This window comes from Lycorma delicatula, chromosome 5, assembly GCF_047948215.1.
Source record: "Lycorma delicatula isolate Av1 chromosome 5, ASM4794821v1, whole genome shotgun sequence".
Classification (NCBI taxonomy): domain Eukaryota; kingdom Metazoa; phylum Arthropoda; class Insecta; order Hemiptera; family Fulgoridae; genus Lycorma; species Lycorma delicatula.
The window spans coordinates 80,245,028-80,261,743 of NC_134459.1; the positions used below are offsets into that span (position 1 = coordinate 80,245,028).

Consider the following 16,716-nt stretch of genomic DNA (forward strand, 5'->3'; position numbering starts at 1 on the left):
TTTCAGAGAAAAACTAAGTAGATTAAATTATTTTATTACCAGAACAACTAAACCTGAATGTTATAATAAATGGCTGAATAACCTAGTTTTATTGTACTACAAAATTCTGCCTAACATTTTTACATTTTCTATTCATTTTAAAATTTCAATTTTCAAGATAATCTAATATTTTCAATGTTCTCCTTTAACATCACATATCAAAAGCCTATATTTCTTTGTATTGTTGGTTTTCCTACTGTCTACGTTTCACTACTATAAATTGCGCAACACACAGATATTTTAAATTATTTCATAATTCTAGATCTCTATTCAACAGGAATTATTTTTTTAATTATTCTTAATTTAAGATATATGGACAGTAAACTAACTGATAAATATATAGAACTTATATTTGTCTGATTTTATTATTTGTATTTCATGACTTAAGGTTTTTAATTAAAGTTTTTAAATTAAATTTAAATTAAAACTAATTCTTATAAATGTTTATAAATTATAAATTTTCTTAAATTGTAAATGTAATAATATTTAAATCAATAAAATTTATGAGTTTGCCTATAAAACTCGCATATCGAATAAACTAACAAAAAGAAAACCTGGAATTAATGGGCATATGATCCAATCTTTTAAATTTAGTTTTATGGAGTATGGATATTACATACTAATATGGCATTTCACACTGATTGTTTTAATGACATCAGGGTACTGTAGGCATTGTTTTGATAGTCAATAAATTATTTGATCGTTTGAATGTTATTACATGAATATTATATGTATACAGTTTTGACATATTTTATATGATTTTTAACTTAAATATATCATTAAAAAAATCTAAATAAATAAAGAATAAATTATTCTAAATATTTTTGTATTTATAAAAAGTTATAAATACAATAAATTAATTGAGTATTTAGATCAAAAAAACACATACCTTTTTAACCTTAAACAAAATAATGTGATGGGTAAAGTGAACACGAATTCTGGCAATAAGAACCATTTTTTATAATTAATAAATTTTTACAAAATTGCATAAAACACTACATAGGAACTGATATGCAAGGTAAAAATTGTTTACTGCAATTGCAATTGTTCACTGTGTCGGCTACTAAAGAAACCCTACAATAAACAAAACAGAAGTGGGGAGAACAAGTAGAAGGGTGTAATGAGATCAAATACAAACGTCAATCATTACAATATATTGCATTTTAAAATATAATACTACATGTATTTCAAACCGTATGACGTTCATCTTAACCTCATTATCATTGATTAACTAAAACAGAACTCAAAAATCAGTTTTACACCTCAAAGATTATGTGAAATAGAAAGTCTTAAAAACATGTTCCCCTTCAAATTATAATACAATATATAAATAAATGTAGTATGTGTTATCAAATGATGTGCTTGAGGATTTATTAAGACAGTATCACCATTAATGATCATGGGGTTTTTTTTAAAAATTGTATGTCACTTAAAATAATTAACATCAACTGAAAAGAATTAATTCTAATGCAATATATCTGGAACCAATTCTTTTTTAAATTTAGGAGGATCTTAAAATTCAGGAATTTCAATTTCAGACATATGTTGGATTCCATTTTGCTGTAAGCCATCTAATACATGGATCATACAAGATGTACGAATTCTTTCTATTTATCTTCAATCAAAAAATCAATTGTGGACAGATGTTTTTAACATCAGCAGTAGAAATTATGTACAGTTAATCATAAATGATTTTTATTATTTTTGTAATTTCTATAATGTTCAAGATATCTCTACCTTTTAAAAAAGGATCTATTTGTTTCTCCTACGTAAATAGTATCATGATTATTACATTTATTTTATAAATTCTACTCATGATTATTATTATTATTTTTCCTTTTTAAATATTTTATTATCTAATTATTAGGTTTGTATGCGGGTTTAAATATTTTTGTAAGTTTAATATTAATGTAAGTTTTCAATGATATTATTAGTATATAAATACTTTATGTATATTTTTCACTCTTTTACATTCTTTTTTCACACATGCACATGTAATTTTGCTGTCCAGTACTACAATCATATATGCTTATAATATCATTAAAAATTTCATAATAGAAAACATTATAATTTTGAAAAAAAGACAAATCTTTAAAGAATATGTTTTAATAATAAATATAGAATTTGATACTAACTGAAGTTGCAGGATACCGCAAAAACTGGTAGTGTTTACATGATTTGTATTTCATATAATATTAAATATTATATGAAGGAGTAAATTCAGTGAAATGGTTGGGCACATGATTTTGCTTTGCTTAAGTTTTTGTTTTTATTTTAAAAGTTTTAATTATATTTTTATATTTTAACTTAATTGATTAAAATTTTCAATTTAAATATTTTTTATATAACATTTTAAAGTATGATAAATTTAATTTAAAGAATTTTAATAAAATTTAATTGGTTAAAAATACTTCTAACATAAAATTATAAGTGAATAATAAGTGGTATGTTATCATGGATTGCAAGTTTATGATGTTTTTTGTAATGTATATATAAATGTATGCAGCTGATGATGCGAATCAAGTTTGTAAGAGCGCTTTTGTTTGTGTAATGAAATATGGTACGTCATCCTATTTCAATTATTCTGTACTTAGGGTTGATATATTAAATATATATACTTTTGTTTTAATAGACAATCACATTTTTTCCATGAACAGTGATCAGTGAATGCAATGAAACTGCTTCAATCCTTTAAGTCACAGGCATGAACATATACCAAGAAATTATAAAGAAGACTGAAAGGTACAATTATGACTTATACTGAAAAATTGCACACAATAGTGAATATATAAAAAAATATAACAATGTATTACTTTTAATTTTCATCTGTTACTTGTAATCAATATCTGAATCTCCTTTTAATAAACAATATAATGATGATAAAATAACATATAAACCCAATGATGATAAAATAACATATTTCATGAAATTTTATTTTATATACTTAACCACATAGAAAAACAACTCAATACTTTTACAATAATAAATAAATAAATGATTGGGCCCTTTCAATTTTAAAACTCTTTTTAATGTAAAATAAAAATCCAACAGTTTAAAAGGGTATTAACAAGTATTATATATAACTACAATAATTAAAGTAAATGAAACATAATGTTAAAAATGTATGACATAACACTTTACAGTGTATTTCAAGCCTTACTGAAAACTCATGATCACACATGTGACTGATACGGAAAGCACATGTCATTTATCTTTCATACACTCAATTACTGCGTAACAACAGAATAAAGATCACATGTTTCTAAAAGGATAATGCAGTGCAAGTGGAGAAAGGTGTTTTTTAACATATAGTTAAACTAAATAATGAAACCATATAAAGCAATATAGATGATCTTTACATATCATGTGAAGAAATATAATAGAAATGAAATTATAATTATAGTAAACATTCCCAAAAAACATATTTTCTGCAAATTCTTACACCAATTACATAGTATTCATTACATAATATAAATACCATTTACTAAGTATTGATTTAAACTTTTGTGATGAAGTAACTAAATAACTACAAATAATAAAATAAATTTTTAGCTAATTCTGCAAGATACAATGAGAGATAAATCCACAATTTTTTTTATATGAATTATAAAGAGAAATAATATCCTAGATAAAATAATAATTACAACCACCTCTAGAAAAAAATTACCACTCACTCAATTTTTATACTTCTAAGGCAAAAAGTAAATAAAAGAAAGAATTGCCCTAAACAAAATGCTGACACAAAGTAAAATTGGAAAAATTATGCAAATATTCCACTGTAAACAAGAATGTACAAGCATTAATTAATGCAAATAGAATGAATCTCTAAGTTATCAGCAAGTCCTTAGGAGTTATCAAAATTGAAATTCAAATCGTGATTCTGTCTCTTTAAGATGACATTTTTAAATGTCATGTAATTATACTTTGAAAATGTCTCATTGCATTTTTTTAAAATCTGTAATCTGTAAATTCTTACAGTAATTCAAAACTGACTTTAAAATGCTAGATTTTTACAACTATAACAAAAAATCAAGTTTAACCCCTCAATTCCTAATAATGTGTTAATACAAAGTAATGTTCCATTTTTTGTAATCAAATGAACTAATTTCATTAAATTTTTTCTGGCTTTAATTTTCATATGGCAATATAAACTGTAAACTCTGAATCTTTTCTTTCGTTTTCCCAGAAAATAATGAATGTTAATTTTATGCCTATATGAATAAAATTAAAATATTTGGATTCCTTTTTATATAATTACATATTGATTTACTAAAATAAAAACAAAAATTATCAATTTAAATTAATTAAAATATTTTTCTAAACTTATCAAGAAAGCACCAAATTTTTGACAAAAATATTTTCAAAAACAAAACTACAGATGTAATCATAAGGTAAATTACAACTTCATGTCACAATGCAACTTTATCAAAGGCCATGGTGAACACTATGTGATAAAATAGTGATACTAATTTAGTTTAGTCAAATTAGAGCATTTAAAAGAATTTATATATTGGGTGTCCCAAAAAGAACTCTTTAAAATAGTTTACTTATTATATTTAGAATTACAAACGTATGTGTTTTACTACATGAAAGTACAAAATAAATTTTTTTTTTACCTCTTAATGTAACTCAATAAGTATTTACATTGTTTATAGTCCTGCAGACATCAAATTGATAATCCACCCTCATTCCACTATAGCAAGCAGGTGACTGTGACTGGATTTTTTCTTGATATATGGTACAATGGTCCAAAAGAAGAAATCCGTCAGTGTCAAAACAGAACTACATGGTGGCCAAGTAATGGGGAGCTTCTCTACCTCTCCTGCCTTCTGGCAACCTGTCTTTGAGCCCTTTCTGCACAACTTCTGCAAGATGTGGAAAGAGCTTCATCCTGTTAAAAAATTAGGCCCTCCATATTTTCTATCAGGAGACACTCAAAGATTTGTAACATGTCCGAATACACAATGCCTAAAAATTTGAATATGCATGATATGACATTAGGCAATCACTTCCCGGCAGTTGGGGATGAATTCTATCAATTTGTGTAAATTTTCTGAGCTCCATACTCTATAATTATGGTGATTCACAACTCTATGAACATAAATTGTTGCTTTGTCAAAAATAAATTGCACGCAGGAGAAATGAAGCTAACATGGTATTACAAATTGAACTCTTTGTGGCTTATCATTAGGTTTAATATCGTGGAGTAGCTGCAGTTTACAAGCAAGATGGACAAGGCAGTGTTTTTAGGAATGTTTTGCTTATGACTAGCACTACAAACTGAACATTTTAGACTTTTTTGGAAAGAAAAGTCAAATTCTTTCCGTTTTTGGTACTTGCTTTAGGGACATCAGATGAGTGTCCTTTTAAAAAGCTTCCCATTTCCAAACAATGTTCACACCTGTTACACAAGCTTTTGTCACTTAGAGAATTTCAAAGATAAACTAGCATATAACTTCTATGTATGACAGCCAATGATTTTGTTTCTGTGAACCAGTATATGCATTGTACTTTCTCTTGTGGTAATGTCATGTTACTGAAGTCTGGGTTCAAAGTAGCTGGGCCTGTGCAACTATCTAACACAGCAGCTACATGACAGAGTGTGTAAACTAAAACTTAATTTTCGCTTCAAGGTTATGCATAAAACATTATTTGGTGCTGCAAAATTAAAACTATATTTGTTCTTCAAACCTTTGAGTTCTTTTTTGGACACCCAGTATTAATGTAAATTATCTAAGTAAGTGTATGAAAAAAAATCAAAATTTAAGTATGTAATAATATGGGGAAAAAACCTACCCTAAAAGAAGTTGGATTGAATATAATAATAACATACAAAAATAGTTGCAGGATCAATTTTTTTTTGTCTTCAGTCATTTGACTGGTTTGATGCAGCTCTCCAAGATTCCCTATCTAGTGCAGGATCAATATTTAACCCATTATAAAGTGATTGTAAACTATCAACTAGTTATATTCTAATCCGAGCATCTGTTCCTTATAGAACTTCTGGAATGAAATTAATACACTAGAACGGAAAAAATTCATTAAAATTTCAATGGGCACAATCATACATTGCAAATAGTAGCAACAATACAGCACAGTGTACCTGAGTTGTTAGGTAAAAGTTGTACAGTAGCATGCAAACTAATCCCAACACAAATTTTAAGTAAAAAGTAACTTTATTTAGAAAAAAATCACACCTGTACAATATGTGAATAACTAGCAATTAATATGACGTCCTTTATTCTTAATCACTTCATGCATGATTTGGCATCGATTCAACAAGTGTACTACATATTCTTTGATTTCTTCATATGAAAATCATATTGACATTGATTGCTTTAATGGGGTTAATTTTTGTAGCATAATTAATTTTTGAGTTGTTTTTTGACTATTGCCCAAAGATTTTAAAATTGGGCTTAAGACTGGGGAGTTACCTGGCCACAGTTGTACTTTGTTTCATTCTTTGAAAAAATTTTCCATTTTTTTGGCAGTACAGAATGGTACTAAATCTTGTTGGAACACTCTGTTGCCTTGTGGGAATTTTTTTTTAAGTTTTGAGACAACCCTTTCCTTCAGAATCTTGATAAATCCATCACTTTTCCACATATCACCTACTGGAAGTAATGAACTTCAAGTAAGAAACAACTCCAAAACATTTTTTCTGGAGCTGTTTAACTGATTGTTAGATATTCATTGGTGATGCATTTTCATTTGATGCTTTTCTAACATATGGAACCCCTTGCCCCTGAGCATAAAAATGTGTCTGAAAACATAACATTTTTCCAGTCTTCTTTGGTCTAGTTAAAATGTGCTTTGACCAACAAGAGTTTTTTTGCTCACTGCTGGTGTTAAAAGCTGCTTTTTAGTGGTCAACAATTTTTCTGTTCAGCTGCAGGAAGTCGGCGTCTAACAGTTGTCACGCGTAAATCTGTTCCACGGGCTGCTAATTCTCAATTTAAGTACACAGCAGATAATTTTAGATCCAGCTTACCTTTTCTCACAAACAACTCATTCTGTACTGGAGTAGTTTTTCTTTTATGGCCACATTGCCTTTCCTTTGAGGTGAAAATAAACCAGTTTCTTTAAATTATTTTGAAATAGCATTCATTGTACCTAGTCAAACAACACACTCAGAAGCTATTTGTCATGTCATACTTGGTTTTCTGGTATACTCAGAAAGAGAAATGATTTTCAAATGCTTTCTTGGAGTTATGCCCATTTATTATGTACTCAAGACAAACCAAAAGATAAAAAATGAAAATTCAGTTTTGAAATAAAAAATTAAACAGATTTTCACAAAACAGTATAACATAAAAACTGAAAAATAATCAAAGAAAAATAACCTCACATTACACAAAGAACTTAAAGAATGGGTGTGGTCAATCAGTGAAGTAACAACATAAAAATAAACAAAACATTTCCTGTATTCAGATTAATTTGCATGCTTCTATAAATTTACATACAATTTTTTACATTAAAACAAAGTAATAACTTTTTTAAAACTTACAATAAAAATGTCATAATCCTAAAATTCATCAATCTGTGATTTGAGCCATCATTCTACATTGGATTTTGTTTTTGTCATGGGGGTATAAGGTATTTTTTATGTTTATTAAGGAATGGTAATCACAATCTATTAAATCAGGGTTGTGTGGTCAATGATCAAACATTTCCCATTTGAACTGTCACAGCAAAGTTTGAATACACTTACCAAACATACACTTGGCGAAACATTTTTGTAAATGGAAATATATTACCACAGCAACAAACAATAAGAATTGCTTTGAAGGTCATTCTATTTTTTTTTTTTTAATGAATCAAAATAATCTTCTGCATTGATTATGATGCCATGTTCTATGAAATTAACCAAAAAGATTTTTCTCCAGGAGTTTCCTGGCGGAAAAAATTTCCAGACTCTTTCTTTTTGTTGTTGAGTGGATATGGTTTCATTCCATTGACTGATTTTTTGTTTTTATATTTACAAATGAAACCAAAGTCTCATCATCAAAACAATTTTATGAACGAAGTTTTTGACAGCTACAGAGAACAACGGCCTAGCACTTACTATGATCACTTTATGAAAAACTGAGCAAAAGAACTGGTGGGGGAATTAAAAAGCTCTGAAATTGTGACACCTTGAATTGCATATTACTAATCTTTTTAATGAATTTCATTTTCAACAGTTAGCCGGCCACTTCTTTCTTCTCCATGTATATTGATCTACCCATTTCTTAACATACTGCATTATCTCACATTATCTTTGCTCATTACATTCTCTCTATAAATTTGGAATAGTAGTGAATAGATTTCAACCAGTTTACAATTACTGATTAGCAATAATGCCATCGCTGAGCATACTTCACAAGTGGCACGATTCTCAACAGTATATACGATTCTCAACAGTATATACTTTAAACTATTATTATTAAATAAATAACAGCAATCTCTTTCTAACACTGTTGGAGGTGCACTGAGAAGCACTGAGAAACACTGAGACCTGCTATACTGCTGCACTAAGATGGCATCATTATCTCCACTCCTAGCACATTATGTGTAAAATATAAGTTACTTTTTAGATAACTCTTAAACAAATGCCTTAAACTAATATGGAAAAGAGTCATTAGCCCTTGCCCCAAGCTAAAACTTTCCCACCCTAATCAAAAATAGTGGCCAAGTCAAAAGACCAGTCTATCAAATATATATCCTAAAACGGAATTGTCATAGAACACTTAAACCCCAACATATACAAGTAGCAAGGGCAATACATTTCTAAAGAAATGTTGTCAAAACTATCAAAATGGTTAAAAAGGGCACACAATAATTAAGAACACATCCTTGAAATAAATTTGTCATTGTCCCTAGCACAGAAAATTTATTTCATAAGATTTATTGTCTAGGTTTTCCCTTAGGCTAACCTTTTTTTCTTTTCTCTATCCTCCTGATGGCCTTACATCTAAAGCCCAGATGTATGATGCCTCTGATATGGAATCTTCATTCATCTCTGATATCACCGATGGTGGTGGAGAGGCTGTTTTGTGGCCAGATGGAACGGGGTGTTTTACATTTAAGTCTAGATTGCATCCATTTCCATGCTGAATTTTTTTGGGGTGGCTAAAATGTTTGTCCTCTCTTTTGCAGTCCTCTGGAGGCTCCATAGCTACTTGTTTAACAGTCTCTTTATCTACAATAGTTATCTCAACATCTTTCTTACTTCCCTGATTGGGAAACATTGATGTAAAATTTGTGCTAAGAAACACAATACACTCATCCATATGGACAATTTTAATGATTCTAAATTAAAAAGTAATAACTCTGAAATTAATACTTATTGCTTATCTAAGAATCAGTGACAGTGACAGACAGATTGGTAGAGTTCAATCATACATATCATGTAATGAAAAAAATATAGAAAAGTTAAAAGAACATGATTCATGCTATTCTGAGAATCAACAAATCCAGATGAGACAAGGGTCGAACATCAGAAGACATTTTATTACTGAGAAACCACTACCTTAGGTATTGATCAAATAGTTTTATAATAATAATAAACAATATTCTAAGAATAAACTAGATCATTCAAATATCGATGATAATCATAATTATCTGTCTCAACAAGATGACAGTGTTTATCAAAATAGAGAGAATATCCCTCAATCGAAGCATAAACATATATGGTATCTAAAAGGCAAAAATTCCTTTATAATCCCTAAAAAAGAACGATTTGATTTTACAAAAACCTAGATTCCAATGAAAACCATCAACTCACAACAAAGGAAATCAGGTGTACCAAAAACAAATCTTAACATTAATACAAACAATAATAATATTGAAACTAATAATAAACGTATTATAATCTTTATCAAAATTTAAGGCCACAATCAAAACATTCAAACCAAGAAGAAAGCTACATCAGTTATAGTGATGTACTTTATAATTATAATGTACATTATAATTTAAATTTTACCCTAACAAAGGTGGATATATTATCTCGATATATTTATACGTGGTGACTGCAAATTGCTAGGCATCTCTTAGGTGATGATTCTATCGCTAAAAATAAAAAAAAGTTCACATAAACATGACTCGCATATGGTTTGTTAGCAAGTTTCGGCTTACAAAACATTTAGCCCTGCATTCTGCTCCCTCTGTGAAATTAAACTGTTATAAAGTTCTTTGGGTACAAATCAAAGGGTAAATTTGGTGCTTTACGCTTTTTGATTTAAGAAATTGAATAAAAGTAGTCTCAGACATCTGTCCCATTTAGGTTTTATGAAAAACATGGTAAAACACAAAAAGGTTTTGTCAGAAAATACACTTCTTTATTTTTTGAAAAAAAAATAACTTAGCATTAGCAATAAAAAATAAAGATCTCTACTTAAATTTGTGGAGAATTTAATTCTGAGAAAACTGATTTAAATAATGTCTTTTAATAGATTTTTCCTTACTGCCAAGGCTCAATGGAGAGCAGTGTTTGCATTTTTTGAAAACGAATCTGATGGAACACTTGGAAGATATTCCACTTATAGATAGAGTGCAGATGTGGTTTACAACGATAGCGCACATGCTCACTACTGTCATGATTTGATGAATCATTTAGTAAGTTATGAATCATTTGATGAATAACACATTTAGTAAGCAATGGATTGGCTGAAACGGACCAGTAAAATGGCCTACTCAATCTCCCGACCTCACACCAGCAGACGTTTTCCTTTGGGGTTGGATGAACTCAGTCTATTCCGCTCATTGGCATATAAGAAGAATTAAGATATCGTATAATAAAAGCTGGAGCTATTAGGAATAATAATGATGCTCAGCTAGACATGTCCAGCTAGCATGGATTTACCAAGCTGAACTGTGTGCATTGAATAGAATGGCAGCCACATTGAGCAACTGTTTTGAAGAAATGTTTGCAACTTTTTCAAATAACCATTTTCATACTTAATAATTTTTAGAAAAAACCAAAAGTACATGATTATTTTTTAAAACTATTTTGTATTCATTTTTTTCTCTTATTGGTAAGTTTTCTGTTTATTTAATTTTGTAATATTTTATCCATGATAATGTAACTTTTACAAATAGAAAGAACTAGATGCAATATTAATACTAAAAATAATTAAACTTACAATATTGGCACCCATTACAGCTCCATCAAGTTCTCTCTGTGCCATAATCCTATACTGGTATTCCTGTATTCCATATTGTGTTTTATCAACGGATCTTAAGCCATAAGGTTTAACAGAACGATCAAATGTGGGTGGTTTATTACTAGATGGTGCCACTAACTTCATACTATCATCCAGCTAAAAGAAAAACAATTTTTTTTTGTTCCATTAAACAGTAAAAAAAAATTCTAGTCATATAAGATATTTTTGTCATTCATTCGTGTATACATACTCTACTAGTAATGTGATATTTAATAGTAAATAAAATACTCATATTATCACCAATCAATGGTAATAACTGCAATTCATATTTCCTATATCTCAATACAGGAAAAATACATTCGAGGGAAAATATTTCAGGTGGGATGTGGTAAACAAACTATGATTCTATAGTGCAGTCTGTTCCTCAGCCAAGCTGAAAAACCTGTGAGAATATAAGCTATTCAAAAGCTGGCTGCATATAAACACTATACAGTGTGATCACTTTATTGTGCACATCATATGTCTTGAGCACACCGAAATTGATTAACCACGTTTTAGTAATTTTGAAAGTTAGATATGTTTGTCTAGGTGTTGGCTACATAGTTAGCTAACCTACCAGTAGGTGGCATCAGCATGCAATAATCATTTTTGTGCATACAGAGCACATGATCGTTGTGATAACAGAATGTTTGGTGTGCTGTGGCGTGTTCCTTGTGAATAATCATGTAGTTTTCAATAGCACTGTGGGTGTTTATTGTTGAGGTATACTTTAGAAGCAAGTCATATGATTATGTTACAGAACAATTTTATGTTAAGTTTTTCAGGTGCACCTGTACCAAACAACTCGACAGTAACACGAATCATCAGTCGCTTTCAAGAGACCAGGAGTGTTGCTGACCAGATTAGGCATGCTTACTATTGACAGAAGAGAAAATGGAAGAGGTACGTGCATTACTTGAAGTTCTCCAAGGAAAAGTTTTTGTAAATTATCATTGCAGACAGGAGTGAACAAAAACCACAAAGAAATTAGGTCTATATTGGATACAGAAATCGAAACCACCAGACACTGTTAAAATAAAGGTACAGCCAGTGGTTTATCAACAAGGATAGTAATGAGATGAGTATACTAAATAATGTATTTTTTAGTGATGAGGTGTATTTTCACCTTAGTAGTTACATCAATAGTCAGAATAACAGATATTGGTTAACACAAAATTCACACATCATACATGAATCACCACTGCATTCACAGGAGTTAGGGGTTTAGGAGTTACAGGTGTGCAATTTGTCGACAACGAATAGTGGGCCAACTTTTTTTTTACAAAACCCTTGTCAGTCTGGAATCCCAGGATATAATTAAGGAATTTGTAGTTCTTCTCCAGCCCGATGCAGGTAACACTAGTGTTACCTACAACAATATGGGAAAAAGTGCCATGCATGCCAAGTCACCAATCTTCTTTCTCTGGGGTTTTTTTGAAAAGATGTGTGTGTACATCGAGCAAACATGTACTCTACTAGACCAAGCGAGCCATTACTATAGAGATGAATTCCATTACCCTTATGTACTACAAAGGGTGTCAAAAAATATTGTGCCAAGGGTTTAGACCTGCCTTCAGGAAAATGGTGACATTTCCAACACTTACTGTAAGACATTACCAATTGTTCATAACTACATTCCATCAATCAATCTGAGCATCTCTGTATTTTACTCCATTGTGAAATTATAGTGTGCATTATCATGATGAGCAGGATAAAATGTTTGCACTGTAGTTAGGGTAAATTACATACAATAAGCAAGGACTAACAAATAAACAATTTTTTTAACCCTCTTCCATGTGCAATGGCATGTACCATCTTTACTTTTCTAAGTACCTTTGTTATAATTTATAACGTGTGTTAATTAAGAGGACTGCTTTTGGCTCTCTGAGTACACCATTGTGCATGATATAAATATTTTTTAAACCACTGGTATAAGTAAAAAATCGAAAAAACCAAATACATCCATGCAAGACGAAATGTTAAAACTGTCCACATGATAAAAATAACAAAATTAGCAAATAGATATTTTATTAAGAAAATAATATTTGGCACGAGGGTCATTTGAATATAAACCAGAATCATTTTACATAACTTTATTGATATTAGATAAAGTTATAAATAAATTACCTTATTTTTCTAGTTTCCTTCAACAGAAATTTATCTTCTCCAGTGGATAAGTAGCTTCCTGAACACCTCATCAATAAACCAAGATAGCTACCTCAACAATCAATTGCGCACATAATGCTCGACTGCAGCATCATCTTCAAATTTTTCCCCTCCTAAAGCTTCTTTCAGCAAACCAAAAATGTGGAAATCACATGGTGACAAGTCTGGACTGTACAGTGGGTGTTTCAAGAAATGTACAATGAATTTTGAGTTTATTGTTGAGTTTGAGCTGTTGTTATGCAGCGATTCATTGTCATGGAGAAGGAGGATGTTGCAAATCAATTGCTAGCATCATTTATTTATGCAATAAGCAGCCCTGATATTAACTGGCAGTTGTATGCTGCATTTACTGCCCTTCATTTGTGCAGGAAATCAATTAGCAGCACACCTTTTGAGTTCCAAAACACAGTTGCCAGAACTTTTCCAGCTGACAAGCATTGCTTTGCCTCAATTGGTGCTCTCTCCCCACTTTTCTACCACTCCATACTTCTCTTGCTTTCTGGGATATAGTGATGGACATACATTTTGTTGCAGTCACTGTATGATCTTAAAAAAAATGCCTCTCCTTTTGCAAAGCAATACAGAAGCCAGTGACAGATGTCTTTCTAAAGATTTCTCTGTGCCTCAAAGAGAAGATGAGAAACCCAACTTGCTGAAACTTTGCTGTATCAAAATGTCTGACAACACTTATGCCCACCTACGATGCAATTTCAGTAAAAATTAAGGCCGTTGTCTTCCACAAGGTTGCAAACAGCCTGAATGTTGTTGTCATTGAAGCTGGTCCACAAATGACATTTGTGACTTTTGTTCTCCACTGCATCACAGACACTTAGAAATTTTTTGGCCCAATCAAACATTTACGTTTTTGACAGGGTAGCATCTCTTAAACTGTGCCTGACACCTTCGTTGAGAGTGAAATCGGATTTTAATTCATTGTACAATGAATATTTTTTCATATTTATCATTTACCAGGCTGTCTCTCTTTCTTCTTCAGTCTTTACTTCTTTATATAAATGCATAAAACATGTAATTCAGTTAATCTATCACCAGCTGGTAGCTTTATTTATCATGTATATATTCATTTTTTCTATTGTTCAGTATATTTAATAACATGTACAATACAGAAGTATTTATACATAGTTTCATTTATAATTTCATTTTTATTCAACAATGTGATATGAAATATATATAAAACATATATGAGTGTTTTATTTATTTAAGCATTGTAAATGAATCAGTGACACCAGAGTTAATAAAACATTAACAGATGGTACCTCCTGCTCAGTCAGATATTCTGCTACTGATGTGGAAATGTGACCTGCAGGTGTGGCTGGCCAGGGCTCCCCTCCATACATATCCAACCAACGCAGCATTCCACCATATTCATTGCTCTTCCTCAGTCTGTGCAGCAAAATTCGGGTTTATATTTGAATGACCCTCATAAATTGTAATAAGTATTATTGTTTTGTCTTGTTTATAATATTTTTATCTTTATACAATAAGTTATATTGAGAAAAATTTACAACTTAATTCAAATATTTTAATTTCTAGAAAGTCATAAGTTATTAACTTATCCGTATAGAAACTTATCCACATAAAAATAGAGTTAGATAATCTAATTTTACTACCATTTTCAAGGAATTTAATGGTTAAAAATTATATTAGATTTTTTTAATGACTAATATTATCTGTATCAAAATATCAGAAAAACTTTTATAACATCTGCAAGTGCATTAATTCAATTAAATGTGCTTACCATTTCCAATACGTCAAAAAGGTTGACTTTCATATAATGCCAAATGATTCACACAAAGTGTGTGACATTCCGTACAAGGATGCATGAAGTAGTGTTATTAGATTTGAACAATGAAGCCAAACTAAAAACAAAAGAGCAACTTCTAACAACTTTAGGTAACTTCTTACTCTACAATAGAAGATTTGACTAAATAGATTTTGCTGAAAAGAAAAGAATTTTGGGTATGTTTTATGTAGAATAAACTTTGTTTTCATATTAAACTGCAGTCTGCATTAAATAAAATTATCCACTAATCCTGAAATACTCACTTGTGTAATATTTGGAGATGAAAGTGATTTTTTCAAACCAGGTGATCCAGCACTACTAGAATCAGGTTTTAAACCGACATAATTTATTCCTGAAACATTAATATTTTATTAACTCACCATTAACAAAGCAAGTTATCAGTAAAATATACAGATGAATTTATGAATATTTTGAATAACTCCTAGCAGCAAGCAATAGTTTACTAAATATGCATACACGTCTAGAAATCAGCAATGTACAGATAATTTTATCCATTTAAACATATTTTTTCAGAAAATGGAGGACCTAATATCAAATTTTAATTTGTAATTCAACAAACACTATGGTTATTACAGTAATCGATTATAAATAATATTTTAAGTTGTGTATAAATTATTATTTTTTTAAATATGCAGATTACTTGAAACACATAAAAACAAGTTTTTCATTTACTTACATAAACAAAAAACAAGAGAAAGTTAAAAAGAAATTATTTAGTTTCAATTTTAGTTTTCTTCTTTTTCTTGAATTTGCCACTTTAGGACCATAATAAATTCTTAAATCATTTTTTCTCTTTTGACTTCCTTCTTCCCAATATTTTTTCATTCTTTCTCAAGTTTTCGTTTTCTCTCTTCACTCCATTTAATGTCATATTTATTTTTCAGTTTTTCTTGAAAACCTTGTTTTCTAAAATAATATTTCTAAATTTATTTCTATTTAAGATTATTTCTTCAGTGGTCTAGTTCTCACATCATTTAAAGCTTCATTAAACCAGGTTTTTTATTAATCAAAATTAAAAATTCTTTTACTCAGTCTTTTTTCTTCCATTCTAAAAAGACATCCAAAAAAAGATGTCTTCTTTTCCTTACATGACATCTGAAAGTCTGTGATTAAATTTAAATGATCATCTTTTCTAATCCTCCATTTATTTTCATTAATTCTTCATCTATTCTAATTCTCCAATTATTAATTTTAAACGGCCCTAATATTTTTCTTACTATTTTTATCTCTTTCTTCTCTAGCTCTTCAATTAACCTATCTTAATCATACACAAACATTCTGAGGCATACAAACATTTAGATTTAATAACTTCTTATAATGCCTAATTCTCACTTTCCTAGAAAATAATTTTTTATTGTATAAATGCTTTGTTAAGTGACATGCAAGATCAATTTTACCAGCTCTAACTTTGACTCTTTACCTAAAGCATTGGGTTTAATTATTTTACCTAGATATTTAAATTAATTCCCGTTTTTTAATTTTTCAAAATTAAGTTTTTAAGTCTTT

General features: G+C 29.6%; 1 protein-coding gene across 4 annotated transcripts in view; it reads right to left on the reverse strand.

Annotated features, from left to right (window-relative positions):
• Nucleotides 1-16,716, reverse strand: part of LOC142325109 (ubiquitin carboxyl-terminal hydrolase 8-like) — a 103,665-nt gene that overhangs the window by 24,783 nt on the left and 62,166 nt on the right. For all 4 annotated transcript variants that reach the window (XM_075366457.1, XM_075366458.1, XM_075366459.1 and 1 more), the window contains 2 exons: nt 15,453-15,541; nt 11,163-11,339 (listed from right to left, as the gene is read on the reverse strand). In XM_075366457.1, coding sequence (XP_075222572.1) covers nt 11,163-11,339; nt 15,453-15,541 — 266 coding nt within the window. The remainder of the gene's footprint in view (nt 1-11,162; nt 11,340-15,452; nt 15,542-16,716) is intronic.